This window comes from Scyliorhinus torazame, chromosome 1 (genome assembly GCF_047496885.1).
Source record: "Scyliorhinus torazame isolate Kashiwa2021f chromosome 1, sScyTor2.1, whole genome shotgun sequence".
Taxonomy (NCBI): domain Eukaryota; kingdom Metazoa; phylum Chordata; class Chondrichthyes; order Carcharhiniformes; family Scyliorhinidae; genus Scyliorhinus; species Scyliorhinus torazame.
This window is the reverse complement of record NC_092707.1, coordinates 4,410,134-4,432,019: the sequence shown is the minus strand read 5'-3', so window position 1 is coordinate 4,432,019 and position 21,886 is coordinate 4,410,134. Positions and strand designations below refer to the sequence as shown.

Sequence of the window (21,886 nt, the reverse complement as noted above, 5' to 3'; positions counted from 1 at the left end):
ATTAACAGCTGCTTGCACTCTAAATCAAACTTCTTAATTCAACTTTCCCTCTGCTCGCATTGGCTTACATCCTCAATAAGCTCAATTCAAGTACTTGGCAGAAATTGGAAGCTTAACCACTGCACCAGAACACTGTTTCAAAGACCCATACAAGGGCTAAGAGATTTTGGGCCTTCCATTTAGCTCTGGCAAGATTGCCCCTTCAAATCTCTTCCAACCGCCCCACTGTTGTAAACTCGGCATTCAACTCCGGCGTTGTAGCCACTCTGATCAGAACTCTCCTGATTCTAGTATTCTTCATCCCTGGAGTCTTGCATCTAAAACAGCCTCTCCTCTCAACTTCACTATCCCTCGAAGCTCAACTCAATGTTATAAGTCCATCAGGTAAACAAGAGTTTTAAACACTTTTTGGGGAATTTAAAACACAGGTGCAGTCTCAGGATATGGGGCCAATCATTTAGGATTGAGATGAAAAATTACCTCACTCAAAGGGGTCCAACTCTTTGGAATTCTCTAACCCCAAGGTTTGTGTATGCACCATCACTGAATACATTTAAGACTGGAATAGATAGATTTTTTATCTCTCCAGGAATTAAGGGATACGGGAGCGGGCAGGAAAATGGAGTTGAAGACCAAGATCAACTATAACTGTATTGAATGGCAGAGCAGGTTCGATGGGCAGCGTGGTCTACTTCTGTTCCTTTGTCTTGTGTTTTCGTCAACACACAAAATTTCACATGACCTCTGCTCAAAATAAATGTTACTTGCAGCAAGCTTATTTAAGATATAGAAAACGTGAACCCCTTATTACAATCCCAGACAAGGCCCCAACAGTGGCGAGGATACGGAGCAGAAACCCCAATATCTTATTTCAATTTTGTAAGACTGTGAGGAAAGGATACTTCGCTCCAGGAGTGATTTCATGCAAAATAGGGATATTGTACATTAAAACAAACTTTATTACTAACACAGGACTAAAATATCTTTAACATTGCTCAAGAAAGTGGCTTACAATGACCCCTTAAACAATGCTAATTAATAGTGACACAATAATCCTTAACTGCTATCTTTATTTCCACTCAAACAACAAAACTATCTCAGATCCAAATCCACTTCCAAATACAGTTATCACCTGGGAATACTTGCTGTACATAGATGTCTTTTGAGACTGTTTGAATAGATAGACCTGAACCTTGTCAGAACAATGCACAATCTCTGGCTGTATTTCTTCAGAAACTTCTTATCTTGCTTTCCAGCCACAAACTAAAACTCGGAAAACCTCCAACTGACTGCTTCCTCTTCCAATGAAGGTACGAGTTATTGATAAAGTTACAACATAAAGTGGCAACTGACATGCTCAAATCCAAGGTAAGAAAGAAAAATGTTAACGAAAATCAATGTCAGATAGAAATAAATGCAAAAAGCCACGTTACCTGTTGTATGCCACTGGATGGCAGAGGTGACATCAAGCCAGTGTCAAGTGGATCTGCATCGAAGAGATCATTAGGGCTAATTCCACTTTCGCTCAAAGCAGCAAGCAGAAGATCTTGACCTGGGTCTGTCATCTGTAGATTAACAGCAGAGTTTCTTGTTAAATTGTTTTTTTGTTTTTTTTTTTAAAAAGCCTCCACTAGACAATAGTAGGACAAGCCAAAAAAGGGCATTTACTGATTCGCTAAAAGCAGCAATTTCTTTTTCATATTTTGGCATCCATTTAGTTTCACTGCATTGTCGCAAGAATATAGGAGTGATTTGTACTGAAGGTGAATACAGCAAGGGTCATAAATTCAAGCCATCTCCAATAATGGGAAAATTTCCCATTGCTTCTTGGATTTGTGATTTAACCTGTGGTGCTGTGGAAAAACTGAAAAAGCAGCTAAATGTTTTGGGTTCTCTCTTCGCAGTTGGATTAAGCACAGTTCAAAGTTTTGAGTGAGTAGCTACAGACAGAGCGTTTCCCAATGTGGGGCAACACCAGTGGCCATCAGCACAAGCTAGTCACCAAGAATTCAATTGGGAATTTAGGAAAAACTTCTTCACCCAAAAAATTGGTAAGAATGTGGACCTTGCTGCCACAGGGATAGGTGAAGCAAATATAATAGATAAATTTCAGGGGAAAGTAGACAAGCCATTGAGAAAGAACGGTAGTTGATTACAATGGTAAAACTGGGTGGTGACACGAGTGGAGCATAACCACCACCAGCATGGACTGAATGGACCATATGGCCTGTTTTGGTGCTGCAGATTCTATAATTAACCCAAAAGCAGTTTAATCACCTTCTCAACCAGATCAATTACAGAAAAAAATTATACCCTCAAACAAAAACTGTGCATATCAGCAAAAATTAAGCCCCACACCCACAATTAACTAACTCAACTGAAATAGAAGCTCAATGGCATTAGGGAAATCAAAAATACAAGGATACATGTCAACAAGCTTAATTATTTTCAGTTCGTAGCCAAGTCCTTTCCCAAGGAAATCGAGCTATCCTCACTGAATTGATTTACAGTATTGAGCTGCTCCAGTACAGATTCAACACTGGAAAAGTGGGATATTGCCAAAGTAAGACTTATCCACAAAAGCAATGAACAATCTAAACTGGCAATTAAAATCCACCAACCTCTCAAACAAGGTCAAGCCAAACAGTGCTTTTGGTCTGATGATTGCAGAGCACTTAATTCCTTTTGCAACTCCTCAGATAATGAAGAGAAGTCATTTGGACTGTGTTTCTCCCTCCACAGCTGCTTCCAGACCTGAGTTTATCCTGCATTTTCTGTTTCTATTTCAGATTTCCAGCATCCGCAGTATTTTGCTTTAATCCTCAGATGATGTTGCAGTCCATGCACACATGGAGTATGACTTGGACATGTGGGCCGGTTTAGCACAGTGGGCTAAACAGCTGGCTTGTAATGCAGAACAATGCCAGCAGCGCGGGTTCAATTCCCGTACCGGCCTCCCCGAACAGGCGCCGGAATGTGGCGACCAGGGGCTTTTCACAGTAACTTCACTGAAGCCAACTTGTGACAATAAGCGATTATTATTATGTGCAAGACAATAACCATATTCATAGAGAGCGTAATATCACTGCATCCCCCACCATCAAAATCCTGGGGTCATTACTGTCCAGAAACTTAACTGGACTACCGATATAAATGTCCAGTTCACCTAACGGCACGTCTTTCGGGAAATTGTCGGAGGAAACCGGAGCACCCGGAGGAAACCCACGCAGACACGGGGAGAACGTGCAGACTCCACACAGACAGTGACCCAAGCCGGGAATCGAACCCGGGACCCTGGCTCTGTGAAGCAACAGTGCTACCGTGCCGCTTTGGCACCATTATTCAAGAAGGGTAGCAGGGAAAAACCAGGTAATTACAGGTCAGTAAATCTAACATCGGTGTAAATTATTGGAGAAAATTCTGAGGGACAGAATTAATCTCCACTTGGAGAAGCAAGAATTAATCAAGGACAGTCAGCACAGCTTTGTCAGGGAGAGAACATGTCAAAGAAATGTGACTGATTTTTTTCAAAGGTGAATAGGTACGTGGGTGAGTGCAGTTGATGTAGTCTACATGGACTTCAGTAAGGCTTCTGACAAGATCCCACATAGGAGACTGATCATGGCATCCAGGGCAATTTGGATCCAAAATTGGCTTAGAGGCAGAAGGTAGGGGTTTTTGATTGAAGGTTTAATTTTTTTTCGATCGTAGGATGTTGGCAGCATTTGTTGCCGATCCCCAAGTGCCCTTGAACTGAGTGGAAAGGACTTTTGGGCTCTTAATAGGAGCACCAATGGCAATTTAAACGGCTAAAAACACTGCGGTAAACCAGAAGGGAATCCCCCACTGGACACGGATGGAAAAAGGAGGGGAAAGTGGCCGGATTGCGGTGGATCCTCTAGAGCAGCGGCCAGGAAGGCAGGCACAAAGCAAGATGGCGTCGGAAGGAGGCAGTTTAATATGGGGCCCTGACCAACAAGAGTTCCTGCGGCGTTGCATGGAAGAACTTAAAAAGGAGATGAAGAAGGAGCTGTTGGCCCCGATATTACAGGCGATTGAAGGACTAAATGAGGAGCAAAAGACCCAGGAGCAGGAGCTTCGGGTCGTGAAGGCAAAGGCTGCTGAGAATGAGGACGACATACAGGGCCTGGTGGTGAAGACAGAGATGCATGAGGCACAACACAAAAGGTGTGTGGAAAGGCTGGAGAATAATGCGAGGAGGAAGAATGTAAGGATTCTTGGTCTTCCTGAAGGTGCAGAAGGGGCGGACATCGGGGCATATGTGAGCACGATGCTGCACTCGTTAATGGGATCGGAGGCCCCGACGGGCTTGTTGGAGGTGGAGGGAGCCTATCGAGTTATGGCGCGAAGACCGAGGGCTGGAGAAATTCCTCGAGCCATAGCGGTGAGATTTCTCCGATATAAGGACAGAGAGATGGTCCTCAGATGGGCAAAGAAACTTCGGAGCAATAGGTGGGTGAACGCAGTGATCCGCGTATATCAAGATTGGAGTGCGGAGGTGGCGAGAAGGAGGGCAAGCTTTAATCGGGCCAAGGCGGTGCTGCACAAAAGGTTAAATTTGGAATGCTGCAGCCGGCAAGACTGTGGGTCACACATCAAGGGAAACACCACTACTTTGAAGCGGCAGAAGAGGCGTGGACATTTATTGTCGAGGAGAAACTGGAATAAGCAGGCTAGAAAAAGAACGTTTGGGACAAAGTGGTGGGGTGATTATGTGGGGTGAAGAGATGATTTCCCAAGTTGTTAATCCTGCAACCCTGTAACTTTTCTCTCTTCCCCATGTCGTGGGGGAGGATGAGGAGCTGGGGGCGCCGGCCATTGGGGGCAGGGCCAAATGGGAAGCACGGGCTTTGTTCCCGCGCTATGGTAATCATGGCGGGAACAGGGAAGCAGGGGGCCTCGCACAGTGGGAGCCGAGGTCACAGGGGGAAGCCGAGGTCGGCGAAAGTTTGCTGACTTCTGGGAGCAACATGGGGGGTGCAATTACGCTAGTGAGGGATCTAGCGCGGGGGGGGGGTTTAACTGGGTTGCTGCTGCTGGGGAGAAGGGGGAGCTGGTATGGGGTGGGGTGGTCGGGGCGGGAGGGCGCCGTTGGGGGGAGATACGGCTACATGGGAACCGGGTGAGGAGCTGGATTGAAAAAGGAGATGGCTAGTCGACAAGGGGGGGGGGGGTAAAGAGCCCCCCAACCCGGCTGATCACGTGGAATGTGAGAGGGCTGAACGGGCCGATAAAGAGGGCACGGGTACTCGCACACCTAAAGAAACTTAAGGCAGATGTGGTTATGCTGCAGGAGACGCATCTGAAACTGATAGACCAGGTCAGACTACGCAAAGGATGGGTGGGGCAGGTGTTTCATTCGGGGCTAGACGCAAAAAACAGGGGGGTGGCTATACTAGTGGGGAAGCTGGTAATGTTTGAGGCAAAGACCATAGTGGCGGAGAGTGGGGGCAGATACGTGATGGTGAGTGGCAAATTGCAAGGGGAGGCGGTGGTCTTAGTGAACATATATGCCCCGAACTGGGATGATGCCAACTTTATGAGGCGTATGTTAGGACGTATCCCGGACCTAGGGGTGGGGAAGTTGGTAATGGGTGGAGATTTTAATACGGTGCTGGACCCAGGGCTGGACAGATCGAGGTCCAGGACCGGAAGGAGGCCGGCTGCAGCTAGGGTGCTTAAGGACTTTATGGAGCAGATGGGAGGAGTAGACCCCTGGAGATTTAGTAGACCTAGGAGTAAGGAGTTTTTGTTTTTCTCCTATGTACATAAAGTATTTTCACGAATAGATTTTTTTTGTTTTGGGAAGGGCACTGATCCCAAAGGTGACGGGGACGGAGTACACGGCTATAGCTATTTCAGATCACGCTCCACATTGGGTGGACCTGGAGATAGGGGAGGAAAAAGAACAGCGTCCACCCTGGAGAATGGACATGGGATTATTGGCAGATGAGGGGGTGTGTTTAAGGGTGAGGGGGTGTATTGAAAGGTACTTGGAACTCAATGATAATGGGGAGGTTCAGGTGGGAGAGGTCTGGGAGGCGCTGAAGGTAGTGGTTGGAGGGGAGCTGATATCTATTAGGGCACATAAAGGAAAGCAGGAGGGTAGGGAAAGGGAGCGGTTGTTGAAAGAACTTCTGAGGGTGGACAGACAATGTGCGGAGGCACCGGAGGAGGGACTGTACAGGGAAAGGCAAAGGCTACATGTAGAATTTGACTTGTTGACTACGGGTAATGCAGAGGCACAATGGAGGAAGGCACAGGGTGTACAGTACGAATATGGGGAGAAGGCGAGCGGGTTGCTGGCCCACCAACAGAGTACAGATTAACTTACTTACCTTGCAGGTCAGCTGTTTAGTTCGGGAGTGAGAGCTGGGACCTTAGAAACAGCGCGGGAATTTGAAAAAGCGCGGGAGCTGCGAGGCAGAGGGGACCGTTTAAAAGGTCGCTGCCTGGGGTGAGTTAAGTACAGATTAACAACTTACTTACCTTGCAGGCCAAGTCGATTTCAGCAGGAGCGGAACAGGCTAGTCCATGTCAGCGGGGGCAGTGCGGAAGTGATTTCTGGGAGGTAAGTCTCTCCTTTAAATTTTTTTTTAAATTTTAGTGTTTAAGGCAGGAACAGGAAGTCGACTCGCGGACTTCTGGGAAGACCCTCACCAATAAATTCTGGTGGAGAGGAAACCACCCGCCCTCCTCCTCTAACCTAATAATAAAACCCATTGGTGTGGGGTAAGTACCATATTTTATTATTGTTATTAATATTTTGGTTTTTTTTATATATAAAAAATTTAATTTAGTTGTTAGCCAGATCTTGGTAGAAAGTTAGAGGGATGGCAGGGAAGGGAGTGCAATGTTCCTCCTGCAGGATGTTTGAGGTGAGGGATGCCGTTAGTGTCCCTGCTGATTTTACCTGCAGGAAGTGCTGCCATCTCCAGCTCCTCCAAGACCGAGTTAGGGAACTGGAGCTGGAGTTGGAAGAACTTCGGATCATTCGGGAGGCAGAGGGGGTCATAGATGGCAGCTTCAGGGAATTAGTTACACCAAAGATTGGAGATAGATGGGTAACTGTAAGAGGGACTGGGAAAAAACAGTCAGTGCAGGGATCCCCTGCGGTCGTTCCCCTGAGAAACAAGTATACCGCTTTGGATACTTGGGGGGGGGGGGGGGGAAGACACTTACCAGGGGTAAGCCATGGGGTACGGGCCTCTGGCACGGAGTCTGTCCCTGTTGCTCAGAAGGGAAGGGGGGAGAGGAGCAGAGCATTAGTAATTGGGGACTCGATAGTCAGGGGCACAGATAGGAGATTTTGTGGGAGCGTGAGAGACTCACGTTTGGTATGTTGCCTCCCAGGTGCAAGGGTACGTGATGTCTCGGATCGTGTTTTCCGGGTCCTTAAGGGGGAGGGGGAGCAGCCCCAAGTCGTGGTCCACATTGGCACTAACGACATAGGTAGGAATGGGGATAAGGATGCCAGGCAGGCTTTCAGGGAGCTAGGATGGAAGCTCAGAACTAGAACAAACAGAGTTGTTATCACTGGGTTGTTGCCCGTGCCACGTGATAGTGAGATGAGGAATAGGGAGAGAGAGCAATTAAACACGTGGCTACAGGGATGGTGCAGGCGGGAGGGATTCAGATTTCTGGATAACTGGGGCTCTTTCTGGGGAAGGTGGGACCTCTACAGACAGGATGGTCTACATCTGAACCTGCGGGGCACAAATATCCTGGGGGGGAGATTTGTTAGTGCTCTTTGGGGGGGTTTAAACTAATGCAGCAGGGGCATGGGAACCTGGATTGTAGTTTTAGGGTAAGGGAGAATGAGAGTATAGAGGTCAGGAGCACAGATTTGACGTCGCAGGAGGGGCCAGTGTTCAGGTAGGTGGTTTGAAATGTGTCTACTTCACTGCCAGGAGTATATGAAACAAGGTAGGGGAACTGGCAGCATGGGACTTCGATGTTGTGGCCATTTCGGAGACATGGATAGAGCAGGGACAGGAATGGATGTTGCAGGTTCCGGGGTTTAGGTGTTTTAGTAAGCTCAGAGAAGGAGGCAAACGAGGGGGAGGTGTGGCGCTGCTAGTCAAGAGCAGTATTACAGTGGCGGAGAGGATGCTAGATGGGGACTCATCTTCCGAGGTAGTATGGGCTGAGGTTAGAAACATGAAAGGAGAGGTCACACTGTTGGGAGTCTTCTATAGGCCTCCAAATAGTTCTAGGGATGTAGAGGAAAGGATGGCGAGGATGATCCTGGATAAGAGCGAAAGTAACAGGGTAGTTATTATGGGAGACTTTAACTTTCCAAATATTGACTGGAAAAGATATAGTTCAAGTACATTAGATGGGTCGTTTTTTGTACAGTGTGTGCAGGAGGGTTTCCTGACACAGTTTGTTGACAGGCCAACAAGAGGCGAGGCCACATTGGATTTGGTTTTGGGTAATGAACCAGGCCAGGTGTTGGATTTGGAGGTAGGTGAGCACTTTGGGGACAGTGACCACAATTCGGTGACGTTTACGTTAAGGATGGAAAGGGATAAGTATACACCGCAGGGCAAGAGTTATAGCTGGGGGAAGAGCAATTATGATGCCATTAGACGTGACTTGGGGGGGATAAGGTGGAGAAGTAGGCTGCAAGTGTTGGGCACACTGGATAAGTGGAGCTTGTTCAAGGAACAGCTACTGCGTGTTCTTGATAAGTATGTACCGGTCAGGCAGGGAGGAAGGCGTCGAGCGAGGGAACCGTGGTTTACCAAAGAAGCGGAATCTCTTGTTAAGAGGAAGAAGGAGGCCTATGTGAAGATGAGGTGTGAAGTTTCAGTTGGGGCGATGGATAGTTACAAGGTAGCGAGGAAGGATCTAAAGAGAGAGAGCTAAGACGAGCAAGGAGGGGACATGAGAAGTATTTGGCAGGAAGGATCAAGGAAAACCCAAAAGCTTTCTACAGGTATGTCAGGAATAAGCGAATGACTAGGGAAAGAGTAGGACCAGTCAAGGACAGGGATGGGAAGTTGTGTGTAGAGTCTGAAGAGATAGGCAAGATACTAAATGAATATTTTTCGTCAGTATTCACTCAGGAAAAAGATAATGTTGTGGAGGAGAATGCTGAGCTCCAGGTAAATAGATTAGATGGCATTGAGGTACGTAGGGAAGAGGTGTTGGCAATTCTGGACAGGCTGAAAATAGATAAGTCCCCGGGACCTGATGGGATTTATCCTAGGATTCTCTGGGAGGCCAGGGAAGAGATTGCTGGACCATTGGCTTTGATTTTTATGTCATCATTGGCTACAGGAATAGTGCCAGAGGACTGGAAGATAGCAAATGTGGTCCCTTTGTTCAAAAAGGGGAGCAGAGACAACCCCGGCAACTATAGACCGGTGAGCCTCACGTCTGTAGTGGGTAAAGTCTTGGAGGGGATTATAAGAGACAAGATTTATAATCATCTAGATAGGAATAATATGATCAGGGATAGTCAGCATGGCTTTGTGAAGGGTAGGTCATGCCTCACAAACCTTATCGAGTTCTTTGAGAAGGTGACTGAACAGGTAGACGAGGGTAGAGCAGTTGATGTGGTGTATATGGATTTCAGCAAAGCGTTTGATAAGGTTCCCCACGGTAGGCTATTGCAGAAAATACGGAGGCTGGGGATTGAGGGTGATTTAGAGATGTGGATCAGAAATTGGCTAGCTGAAAGAAGACAGAGGGTGGTGGTTGATGGGAAATGTTCAGAATGGAGTTCAGTCACAAGTGGAGTACCACAAGGATCTGTTCTGGGGCCGTTGCTGTTTGTCATTTTTATCAATGACCTAGAGGAAGGCGCAGAAGGGTGGGTGAGTAAATTTCCAGACGATACTAAAGTCGGTGGTGTTGTCGATAGTGTGGAAGGAAGTAGCAGGTTACAGAGGGATATAGATAAGCTGCAGAGCTGGGCTGAGAGGTGGCAAATGGAGTTTAATGTAGAGAAGTGTGAGGTGATTCACTTTGGAAGGAATAACAGGAATGTGGAATATTTGGCTAATGGAAAAGTTCTTGAAAGTGTGGATGAGCAGAGGGATCTAGGTGTCCATGTACATAGATCCCTGAAAGTTGCCACCCAGGTTGATAAGGTGGTGAAGAAGGCCTATGGAGTGTTGGCCTTTATTGGTAGAGGGATTGAGTTCCGGAGTCGGGAGGTCATGTTGCAGCTGTACAGAACTCTGGTACGGCCGCATTTGGAGTATTGCGTACAGTTCTGGTCACCGCATTATAGGAAGGACGTGGAGGCTTTGGAGCGGGTGCAGTGGAGATTTACCAGGATGTTGCCTGGTATGGAGGGAAAATCTTATGAGGAAAGGTTGATGGACTTGAGGTTATTTTCGTTGGAGAGAAGGTTAAGAGGAGACTTAATAGAGGCATACAAAATGATCAGGGGGTTGGATAGGGTGGACAGTGAGAGCCTTCTCCCGCGGATGGAAATGGCTGGCACGAGGGGACATAACTTTAAACTGAGGTGTAATAGATATAGGACAGAGGTCAGAGGTAGGTTCTTTACGCAAATAGTGAGGCCGTGGAATGCCCTACCTGCTACAGTAGTGAACTCGCCAACATTGAGGGCATTTAAAAGTTTATTGGATAAACATATGGATGATGATGGTATAGTGTAGGTTAGATGGCTTTTGTTTCGGTGCAACATCGTGGGCCGAAGGGCCTGTACTGCGCTGTAGTGTTCTATGTTCTAACTGAGGAAAAGGGGAGCAGCGAGGGAGATAGGGGGGGTGAGAGATGAAGAGGGAGAGATGGAGCGGGGAGCGGAGAGAGTGAATGGAGTGTTCAAGGCATTTTATGAAAGATTATATGAAGCTCAGCCCCCGGATGGGAAGGAGAGAATGATGTGCTTTCTGGATCAGCTGGAATTTCCTGAGGTGGAGGAGCAGGAGAGGGCGGGACTGGGAGCACAGATTGAGACGGAGGAAGTAGTGAAAGGGATTGGGAGCATGCAGGCGGGGAAGGCCCCGGGACCAGACGGATTCCCAGTTGAATTCTATAGGAAATATATGGACTTGCTGGCCCCGCTACTGATGAGAACCTTTAATGAGGCGAGGGAAAGGGGGCAGCTGCCCCCGACTATGTCAGAGGCAACGATATCGCTCCTCCTAAAGAAGGAAAAAGACCCGCTGCAATGCGGGTCCTATAGGCCTATTTCCCTCCTGAATGTGGACGCTAAGATTCTGGCCAAGGTAATGGCAACGAGGATAGAGGATTGTGTCCCGGGAGTGGTTCATGAGGACCAAACTGGGTTTGTGAAGGGGAGACAGCTGAATACAAGTATACGGAGGCTGCTGGGGGTAATGATGATGCCCCCACCAGAGGGGGAAGCGGAGATAGTGGTGGCGATGGATGCCGAGAAAGCATTTGATAGAGTGGAGTGGGATTATTTGTGGGAGGTCCTGAGGAGATTTGGCTTTGGAGATGGGTATATCAGATGGGTACAGTTGCTGTATAGGGCCCCGATGTCGAGCGTGGTCACGAATGGACGGGGGTCTGATTATTTTCGGCTCCTTAGAGGGACGAGGCAGGGATGTCCTCTGTCCCGTTATTGTTGGTGGAACAGATGGAGGAGGACTTTAAGAGATGGGATATGGTGTCCCTGTCACTGGCAGGTAGGGTGCAGGCGGTTAAAATGGTGGTCCTCCTGAGATTCCTTTTTGTGTTTCAGTGCCTCCCGGTGGTGGTCACGATGGCTTTTTTCAAAAGAATCGAGAAGAGTATTATGAGTTTTGTGTGGGTCGGGAAGACCCCGAGAGTGAGGAGGGGATTTTTGCAGCGTAGTATGGACAGGGGGGGGGGGGGGCTGGCACTACCGAGCCTAAGTGAGTACTACTGGGCCACCAATATTTCAATGGTGTGTAAGTGGATGGGAGAAGAGGAGGGAGCGGCGTGGAAGAGATTGGAGAGGGCGTCCTGCAGGGGGACTAGCCTACAAGATATGGTGACGGCACTGTTGCCGTTCTCACCGAAGAAATACACCACAAGCCCGGTGGTGGTGGCTACATTGAAAATTTGGGGCAGTGGAGACGGCATGGGGGTAAGACGGGAGCCTCGGTGCGGTCCCCGATAAGAAATAACCATAGGTTTGTTCCGGGGAGAATGGATGGGGGATTTGGAGCATGGCAAAGAGCTGGGGTAGCACAATTGAGAGATCTGTTCGTAGATGGGACGTTTGCGTGTCTGGGAGCGCTGACGGAAAAATATGGGTTACCCCAAGGGAATGCATTTCGGTATATGCAATTGAGGGCTTTTGCGAGGCAACAGGTGAGGGAATTCCCGCAGCTCCCGACGCAGGAGGTGCAGGATAGAGTGATCTCAGAGACATGGGTGGGGGATGGGTCGAACATATATAGGGAAATGAGGGACGAGGGGGAGATCATGGTAGATGAGCTGAAAGGGAAATGGGAAGAAGAGCTGGGGGAGGAGATTGAGGAGGGGCTGTGGGCTGATGCCCTAAGCAGGGTAAACTCATCGTCCTTGTGTGCCAGGCTAAGCCTGATACAATTTAAGGTGTTACATAGGGCGCATATGACTGGAGCACGGCTCAGTAATTTTTTGGGGGTAGAGGATAGGTGTGCGAGATGCTCGAGAAGCCCAGCGAATCACACCCACATGTTCTGGTCATGTCCGGCACTACAGGGGTTTTGGGTGGGGGTGGCAAAGGTGCTTTCGAAGGTGGTGGGGGTCCAGGTCGAACCAAGCTGGGGGTTGGCTATATTTGGGGTTGCAGAAGAGCCGAGAGTGCAGGAGGCGAGAGAGGCTGATGATTTGGCCTTTGCGTCCCTAGTAGCCCGGCGCAGGATATTGTTAATGTGGAAGGAAGCCAACCCCCCGGGTGTGGAGACCTGTATAAACGACATGGCAGGGTTTATAAAGTTAGAACGGATTAAGTTCGTACTAAGGGGTTCGGCTCAAGGGTTCACCAGGCGGTGGCAACCGTTCGTCGACTACCTCACAGAAAGATAGAGGGAATGGAAAAGAAGGAGAGAACAGCAGCAACCGGGGGGGGGGGGGAATCGGACGGACTCTCAGGGATGTTATTGTATATGTATAGACACTTGTTTTAGGTAATGTATATTGGACTGTTGGATTGTATCTTTGGAGAGTATTTATTTTTGACAAGGCAGTTGCCATTTAGTTTGGTTTTTGTTTCTGTTCATATATTATTTATTTATTAGTTTAAAACTGGCCACTGTTATTTATATTGCTTTATTGTTGTTTAAAAGAAACACTATGTACTGTTATGTTTGGCCAAACAATCTTGAATAAAATTTATTTATAAAAAAAAAAGTCAACTGCATCGCTGTGGGGGTCTGGAGTCACATGTAGGCCAGACCGGGCAAGGGCAGCAGATTCCCTTTCCTGAAGAATATTAGTGAACCAGATGGGTTTTTACAACAATTGACAAAGGTTTCATGGCCATCGTTAGACTTAATTCCAGATTTTTAGTGAATTTAAATTTCACCATCTGCCATGGTGGGATTCAAACCCAGGACCCCAGAGCATTACTTTGGGTCTCTGAATTACTCGTAGTCCAATGACAATACCACTACACCACTGTTTTCTCTTTGTGACTGGAAGCCTCTGTCCAGTGGTGTACCGCAGGTATGGGTGCTGGGTCACTTGCTGTTTGTAGTGTACATTAGCGATCCAGACATCAGTAAGTTCAGATGCCACAAATTGGGGGTGTGGCAAACTGCAAGGAGGAAAGCCTTAAATTCCAGGTTGAAAGAGAGGAGCTGGTCAGCGGCAAATAGAAATTAACCCTGAAAAGTGTGAGGTGATGCATTTTGGAGGACTAACATAGAACATAGAAAATACAGCACAGAACAGGCCCTTCGGCCCACGATGTTGTGCCGAACCTTTGTCCTAGATTAATCATAGATTATCATTGAATTTAATGTGCAGAAGGAGGCCATTCGGCCCTTTGAGTCTGCACCGGCTCTTGGAAAGAGCACCCTACCCAAACAACACCTCCACCCAACACCAAGGGCAATTTGGACATGAAGGGCAATTTATCATTGGCCAATTCACCTAACCCGCACATCTTTGGACTGTGGGAGGAAACCGGAGCACCCGGAGGAAACCCACGCAGACACGGGGAGGACGTGCAGACTCCGCACAGACAATGACCCAAGCCGGAATCGAACCTGGGACCATGGAGCTGTGAAGCAATTGTGCTATCCACAATGCTACCGTGCTGCCCTTAAGAACAAATAAATCTACACTATATCATTTTACCGTAATCCATGTACCTATCCAATAGCTGCTTGAAGGTCCCTAATGTTTCCGACTCAACTACTTCCACAGGCAGTGCATTCCATGCCCCCACTACTCTCTGGGTAAAGAACCTACCTCTGATATCCCTCCTATATCTTCCACCTTTCACCTTAAATTTATGTCCCCTTGTAATGGTGTGTTCCACCCGGGGAAAAAGTCTCTGACTGTCTACTGTATCTATTCCCTGATCATCTTATAAACCTCTATCAAGTCGTCCCTCATCCTTCTCCGTTCTAATGAGAAAAGGCCTAGCACCCTCAATCTTTCCTCGTAAAACCTACTCTCCATTCCAGGCAACATCCTGGTAAATTTTCTTTGCACCTTTTCCAGAGCTTCCACATCCTTCCTAAAATGAGGCGACCAGAACTGTACACAGTACTCCAAATGTGGCCTTAACAAAGTTTTGTACAGCTGCATCATCACCTCACGGCTCTTAAATTCAATCCCTCTGTTAATGAACGCGAGCACACCATAGGCCTTCTTCACAGCTCTATCCACTTGAGTGGCAACTTTCAAAGATGTATGAACATAGATCCCAAGATCTCTCTGCTCCTCCACATTGCCAAGAACTCTACCGTTAACCCTGTATTCCGCATTCATACTTGTCCTTCCAAAATGGACAACCTCACACTTTTCAGGGTTAAACTCCATCTGCCACTTCTCAGCCCAGCTCTGCATCCTATCTATGTCTCTTTGCAGCCGACAACAGCCCTCCTTACTATCCACAACTCCACCAATCTATGTATCGTCTGCAAATTTACTGACCCACCCTTCAACTCCCTCATCCAAGTCATTAATGAAAATCACAAACAGCAGAGGACCCAGAACTGATCCCTGCGGTACGCCACTGGTAACTGGGATCCAGGCTGAATATTTGCCATCCACCACCACTCTCTGACTTCTATCGGTTAGCCAGTTTGTTATCCAACTGGCCAAATTTCCCACTATCCCATGCCTCCTTACTTTCTGCATAAGCCTACCATGGGGAACTTTATCAAATGCCTTACTAAAATCCATGTACACTACATCCACTGCTTTACCTTCATCCACATGCTTGGTCACCTCCTCAAAGAATTCAATAAGATTTGTTAGGCAAGACCTACCCCTCACAAATCCGTGCTGACTATCCCTAATCAAGCAGTGTCTTTCCAGATGCTCAGAAATCCTATCCTTCAGTACCCTTTCCATTACTTTGCCTACCATCGAAGTAAGACTAACTGGCCTGTAATTCCCAGGGTTATCCCTAGTTCCTTTTTTGAACAGGGGCACGACATTCGCCACTCTCCAATCCCTGGTACCACCCCTGTTGACAGTGAGGACGAAAAGATAATTGCCAACGGCTCTGCAATTTCATCTCTTGCTTCCCATAGAATCCTTGGATATATCCAGTCAGGCCCGGGGGACTTGTCTATCCTCAAGTTTTTCAAAATGCCCAACACATCTTCCTTCCTAACAAGTATTTCCTCGAGCTTACCAATCTGTTTCACACTGTCCTCTCCAACAATATCGCCCCTCTCATTTGTAAATACAGAAGAAAAGTACTCATTCAAGACCTCTCCTATCTCTTCAGACTCAATACACAATCTCCCGCTACTGTCCTTGATTGGACCTACCCTCGCTCTAGTCATTCTCATATTTCTCACATATGTGTAAAAGGCCTTGGGGTTTTCCTTGATCCTACCCGCCAAAGATTGTTCATGCCCTCTCTTAGCTCTCCTAATCCCTTTCTTCAGTTCCCTCCTGGCTATCTTGTATCCCTCCAATGCCCTGTCTGAACCTTGTTTCCTCAGCCTTACATAAGTCACCTTTTTCCTCTTAACAAGACATTCAACCTCTCTTGTCAACCATGGTTCCCTCACTCGACCATCTCTTCCCTGCCTGACAGGGACATACATATCAAGGACACGTAGCACCTGTTCCTTGAACAAGTTCCACATTTCACTTGTGTCCTTCCCTGACAGCCTATGTTCCCAACTTATGCACTTCAAGGGCAGCACGGTAGCACAGTGGATAGCATTGTGGCTTCACAGCGCCAGGGTCCCAGGTTCAATTCCTCGCTGGGTCACTGTCTGTGCGGAGTCTGCACATCCTCCCCGTGTCTGCGTGGGTTTCCTCCGGGTGCTCCGGTTTCCTCCCACAGTCCAAAGACGTGCAGGTTAGGTGGATTGGCCATGATAAATTGCCCTTAGTGTCCAAAAAGGTTAGGAGGGATTATTGGGTTACGGGGACAGGGTGGAAGTGAGGGCTTAAGTGGGTCGGTGCAGACTCGATGGGCTGAATGGCCTCCTTCTGCACTGTATGTTCTATGTCTATGTCTAATTCTTGTCTGACAACATCGTATTTACCCTTCCCCCAATTGTAAACCTTGCCCTGTTGCACGTACCTATCCCTCTCCATTACTAAAGTCAAAGTCACAGAATTGTGGTCACTATCTCCAAAATGCTCCCCCACTAACAAATCTATCACTTGCCCTGATTCATTACCAAGTACTGAATCCAATATTGCCCCTCCTCTGGTCGGACAATCTACATACTGTGTTAGAAAAGCTTCCTGGACACACTGCACAAACACCACCCCATCCAAACTATTTGATCTAAAGAGTTTCCACTCAATATTTGGGAAGTTAAAGTCACCCATGACTACTACCCTGTGACTTCTGCACCTTTCCAAAATCTGTTTCCCAATTTGTTCCTCCACATCTCTGCTACTATTGGGGGGCCTATAGAAAACTCCTAACAAGGTGACTGCTCCTTTCCTATTTCTGACTTCAACCCATACTACCTCAGTAGGCTGATACTCCTCGAACTGCCTTTCTGCAGCTGTTATACTATCTCTAATTAATAATGCCACCCCCCCACCTCTTTTACCGCCCTCCCTAATCTTATTGAAACATCTATAACCAGGGACCGCCAACAACCATTTCTGCCCCTCTTCTATCCAAGTTTCCGTGATGGCCACCACATCGTAGTCCCAAGTGCCGATCCATGCCTTAAGTTCACCCACCTTATTCCTGATGCTTCTTGCGTTGAAGTATACACACTTCAACCCATCTCCGTGCCTGCAAATACTCTCCTTTGTCAGTGTTCCCTTCCCCACTGCCTCATTACACACTTTGGCGTCCTGAATATCGGCTACCTTAGTTGCTGGACTACAAATCCGGTTCCCATTCCCCTGCCAAATTAGTTTAAACCCTCCCGAAGAGTACTAGCAAACCTCCCTCCCAGGATATTGGTGCCCCTCTGGTTCAGATGCAACCCGTCCTGCTTGTACAGGTCCCACCTTCCCCAGAATGTGCTCCAATTATCCAAATACCTGAAGCCCTCAGCCACGTGTTCAACTGCACTTGCCCTGTTCCTTGCAAACAGGGCAAGGAAATACACAATGAACACGAGGAAGCACAGAGGACCAGAGAGACCAAGGGGTGCATGCCCAAAGATCCCTTAAGGCAGAAGGACAGGTAGATAAGGCGGTTAAGAAAAGGCATACGGGATACTTGCCTTTATTAGCCGAGGCACAGAATATAAGAGCAGGGAGGTTATGGATTACGCTAGATAAGGTAGAGGAGATTCAACAGGATGTTGCCTGGACATGCAAGCTCCATAGTCACCCACGGTCAGAATCAAACCTGGGCCCTGAAGCTGAGGCAGCAGTGCTAACCATCGCTCTGCCCTTCTGTGCTGTAAAACCTGGCTCCACCTATGCAGTGGCAGCAGTATGTATAGAATCATAGAATTTACAGTGCAGAAGGAGGCCATTCAGCCCATCAAGTCTGCACCGGCCTGTGGAAAGAGCACTCTATTAGGCCCAGGCCTCCACCCGGTCCCCGTAACCCAACCTAACCTTTTGAACACTAAGGGGTTATTTAGCATGGCCAATCCACCTAACCTGCACATCTTTGGACTGAGAGAGGAAACCGGAGCACCCGGAAGAAACCCACGCAGACATGGGGAGAACGTGTAATCTCCACACACAGTCGCCCGAGGCCGAAATTGAACCCGGGTCCCTGGAGCTGTGAGGCAGCAGTGCTAACGACCGTGCCGTGTATAAGGTGCACTCCATCAACTCACCAAGACTCCTTTGACAGCAGCTCCCAAAACCACCGCTTCTACCACCTAGAAAGGCATGGGAGCAGGCACATGGGAACATCACCATCCAAATTCTTCTTTAAGTCACATACAATCCTGACTATATTGCCATTCATTCACGATCATCGGGTCAAATTCATGGAATTCCACACAGTATAGTGGAGTACCTTCACACCAGGGACTGCAGGGGTTCAAGGTGCCGTCCATCACCTTCAAGGGCAATCAGGGATGGGCAATAAATACAGCTCTCACATCAACATAAATGACCATGCCTGGCCTGTCCATTAGCAACTGCTACAACTTCCTTCCACCATGTGTGCCCTTTATTTTAAACTTAGTGACTGCTTTGCTATCAAACTCAACCATCTTGCAATGAAACGGTTCCCAAAATATTGAGCTCAATTTCAGATTCATAAACTAAAGACAGATGAGCAAGTCATCAATCCACAACTGGACAGAAAGGGATGGTTGATAGCTTGTAAAATTAAAATGGCACATGACATTACAGTTCATTGAATCTGCAGCACTGCTTATAAGATGGAAATGTAAATGTTTAAATTTAACCAGAATTTGTGAAGAGAGGAGACACAATTTTCTTTGATTTAAATCATGTTCAGTAAAACACATCCAGACAAATCCAATTAAAATTAATCCAGGATCACAACTGTGAAAATATCTAATAGTCACGTAAGAAATGACCAGTCAAATGCTAGTCATATTATAGATTATTTCAAATAAAAACAGCTGTGGCAGATACTTCTCAATAAATGCGACAGTAAACCATACCAACGGAATATATTGCAAAAAGCTCCAGTTGAAGGGAAAACTCATCTGTACATTTCTCAAAGCAATGGTCAGTCTCTACCATTAATGTTGAGTTCCAAATGTAAACAATTCCAAGATCAAGGGAACACTTGAATCTGTGAGATAAAAACATCAGGGAAAGGGCAGCACGGTGGCACAGTGGTTAGCATTGCTGCCTCACGGCACCAAGGTCCCAGGTTCGATCCCGGCTCTGGGTCACTGTCCGTGTAGAGTTTGCACATTATCCCTGCGTTTGCATGGGTTTCGTCCCACAAACCAAAGATGTGCAGGCTTGGAGGATCGGCCACGCTAAATTGCCCCTTAATTGGGAAAAATGAATTGGGTACTCTAAATTTATAAACAAAAACATCAGGGAGAAAAAATTCACTCCAGTTAAGTGTTTCCTCGAATTACATGATACAGTAGACCCCAAAAGTCTATATCTGATAAGCAAAGTTGAACTAAACTGCTTTGTCCAGAATGAAACATATTTTGATTAATAAATTTGAGACAGGAAGGGGATAAAATAACAATCGCTTGTCACAAGTAGGCTTCATTCGCCACATTCCGGCGCCTGTTCGGGGAGGCCAACACGGGATTTGAACCCGCACTGCTCGCCTTGTTCTGCAATGCAAGCCAGCTGTTTAGTCCACTGTGCTAAACCAACCCGTGTTAAAATGACAAACGCCAAAAGCCATTCGCAATACAGGACTCCATGGGGTCTTGTCTTTCACCCACCCTCATTCCGAGGGTTGGTCGCCCTATGAACAATTACCACAGGGGGTAATACTTGGTTTACTGGCAACCCAATGCCTGCGATTTCACATGACTATGAAACTGTCACATTGTCCGAAAACCGAAGTGGGATGCGAAGACTTGCCACTCTTTCCTAGTTCAGTCTACATCTGACACCAGTCTCATATGTGGCAAACTGAATATCCACAGAACAGCTAAGGATGGGGAAATACAGGACTGACAGAGTCTAGAGAGCAAAAACACAGCCCTCCAGATAGCCAAATTAATAAAGTAATGAAGCTGATCATAGTTGAAGCATTAACTTGTGTGCAAAACGGGCACTATTTTTAAATAATTGAACGAATAATCTATATGATGGAATAGCAAAATGCATCCTGTTGAGGAAAAACATCTACACTGTAGCCAGCGATATTCAAGGACCTTAAACATGACATAACTGGAATGAGCCAAGATATTTAAATCTGTAAACACTCCAAGCAGTGAAATAGCAAAGTCAAACCAATGCTTCATTATGTGTACTCCTCGAAAATGGTTATGAATCAAGAAAAACATTTTGTCCACGTGTTGAGCACAAGGCCATCAGCAATTGATGTTTGTATTCCTCCCCCTCTTACCCCCTGCACTGAAAGCCCAGGGATTTGCAGTGAAAAACACCCGATTCATCACATGCCTACACACCTTTGTTATTTTCTCTTCAAAGTAATGAAGAGCACAAAACTGAGAGTCCGTGTTGTACTTTCAAAATAGGCAGGACGCAATATATTAAACCAGAGCGTGTATTTGTCCCTGCCGTAGGGGTGAATTACACACGAGGGAAATCAAAGTGGAGCTCACAAGCTCCCGTAAAACAGCAAAATGAAAAGTGTCAACACAACGTTTCTTTTTGAGGGAACTTTGGGGGGGGGGGGGGGTGGAAGACAGAGACACCTTCTCTGGGAAACCTTCTGTTCAACTAAAACTAAACAGAAGAAAAGTAGTTTCCCAGCCACCTTTGTCCCCCTCACTCTCAGGGGCAAGCTCAGCAGCAGCACCCTGGGGTGGGGGCTGGGACAACTTTGTTTACAGGCCAACTCTGGAACCCTGGCCGTTCATACAAAGATAGACATTCTCAGGACGGTTAAACTATTGGACACGAGATCACCGTCCGGGCCGGGGGGGGGGGGGGGGGGGGCGATGGAGACAATAAATAAATAAAAACAAAAGGAGACGGAGAGGGGAGGTGATCATTCAGAGTGAGAAACCTTTAGCTTTCTGCCTGTAACACGTGCTCGGGATAGACAGCAAACTTCCGGGTTGTTTTATAACTCTGCAATAATGGTGACTGGAGACAAACGTGGCCGAATCCTGAACACTTTAAACAACCGAGTGGAATAGAAAGTGAAAGCAAATAACCCCCCAGCCCCCCCTCCTCACACAGAGCCAGGAGCTGGGAGGCCACAGCCAAGGCCCAGGCGCCTGACGCCCAGTTACTGCCCGAAAATCAACACCCCTTCCCCCCTTTGTCTTTCACTCACTGACACGGGAGAATCGGGGGGGAGCGGGGCCGCCACCCGGGCCCGGCAACACGGCGGCCCAATAAAAATTTACCGACCGAGCGCCCGGCCGGGGCTGCTCAAAAACAAAGTGGCCTTTCCCTCTCCCGGGGAGTTACCTCAAATTCACGCCGGATCCACGTCGGAAGGTTTCCCAGGAGATGTGGGCAGCGGAGTGAGTCCCGGCTGAGCTGAGGAGACGCTGCGCGCACGGCCCGCTAACCACTCGCCGCCATGTCAGGCGCCGCCGCCGCCGCCGCCATCCTCCATCACGTGACCCCCCCCACGGCCAACCGCCGGCTGGGGCTGCGGAGCGCGCGCCGCCTCACACCAGGCCCCCGCGCGCCCCCGCCGCCTCACACCCGCGCGCCGCCATCCTCCATCACG

General features: G+C 47.7%; 1 protein-coding gene across 2 annotated transcripts in view; it reads right to left on the bottom strand.

Moving 5' to 3' along the window:
* Positions 1–21,801, bottom strand: part of sbno1 (strawberry notch homolog 1 (Drosophila)) — a 274,172-nt gene extending 252,371 nt beyond the window's left edge. Inside the window, exons 1-2 of one of the 2 annotated variants that reach the window (XM_072514240.1) lie at positions 21,619–21,801; positions 1,434–1,565 (exon numbers count right to left, since the gene is read on the bottom strand). In XM_072514240.1, the coding sequence (XP_072370341.1) occupies positions 1,434–1,565 (132 nt within the window). In that variant the 5' untranslated portion in view covers positions 21,619–21,801. Of the gene's footprint in view, positions 1–1,433; positions 1,566–21,618 lie in introns of those variants that run through there. The other variant, XM_072514325.1, reaches the window with a different exon arrangement.
* Positions 21,802–21,886: the final 85 nt, after the last annotated feature.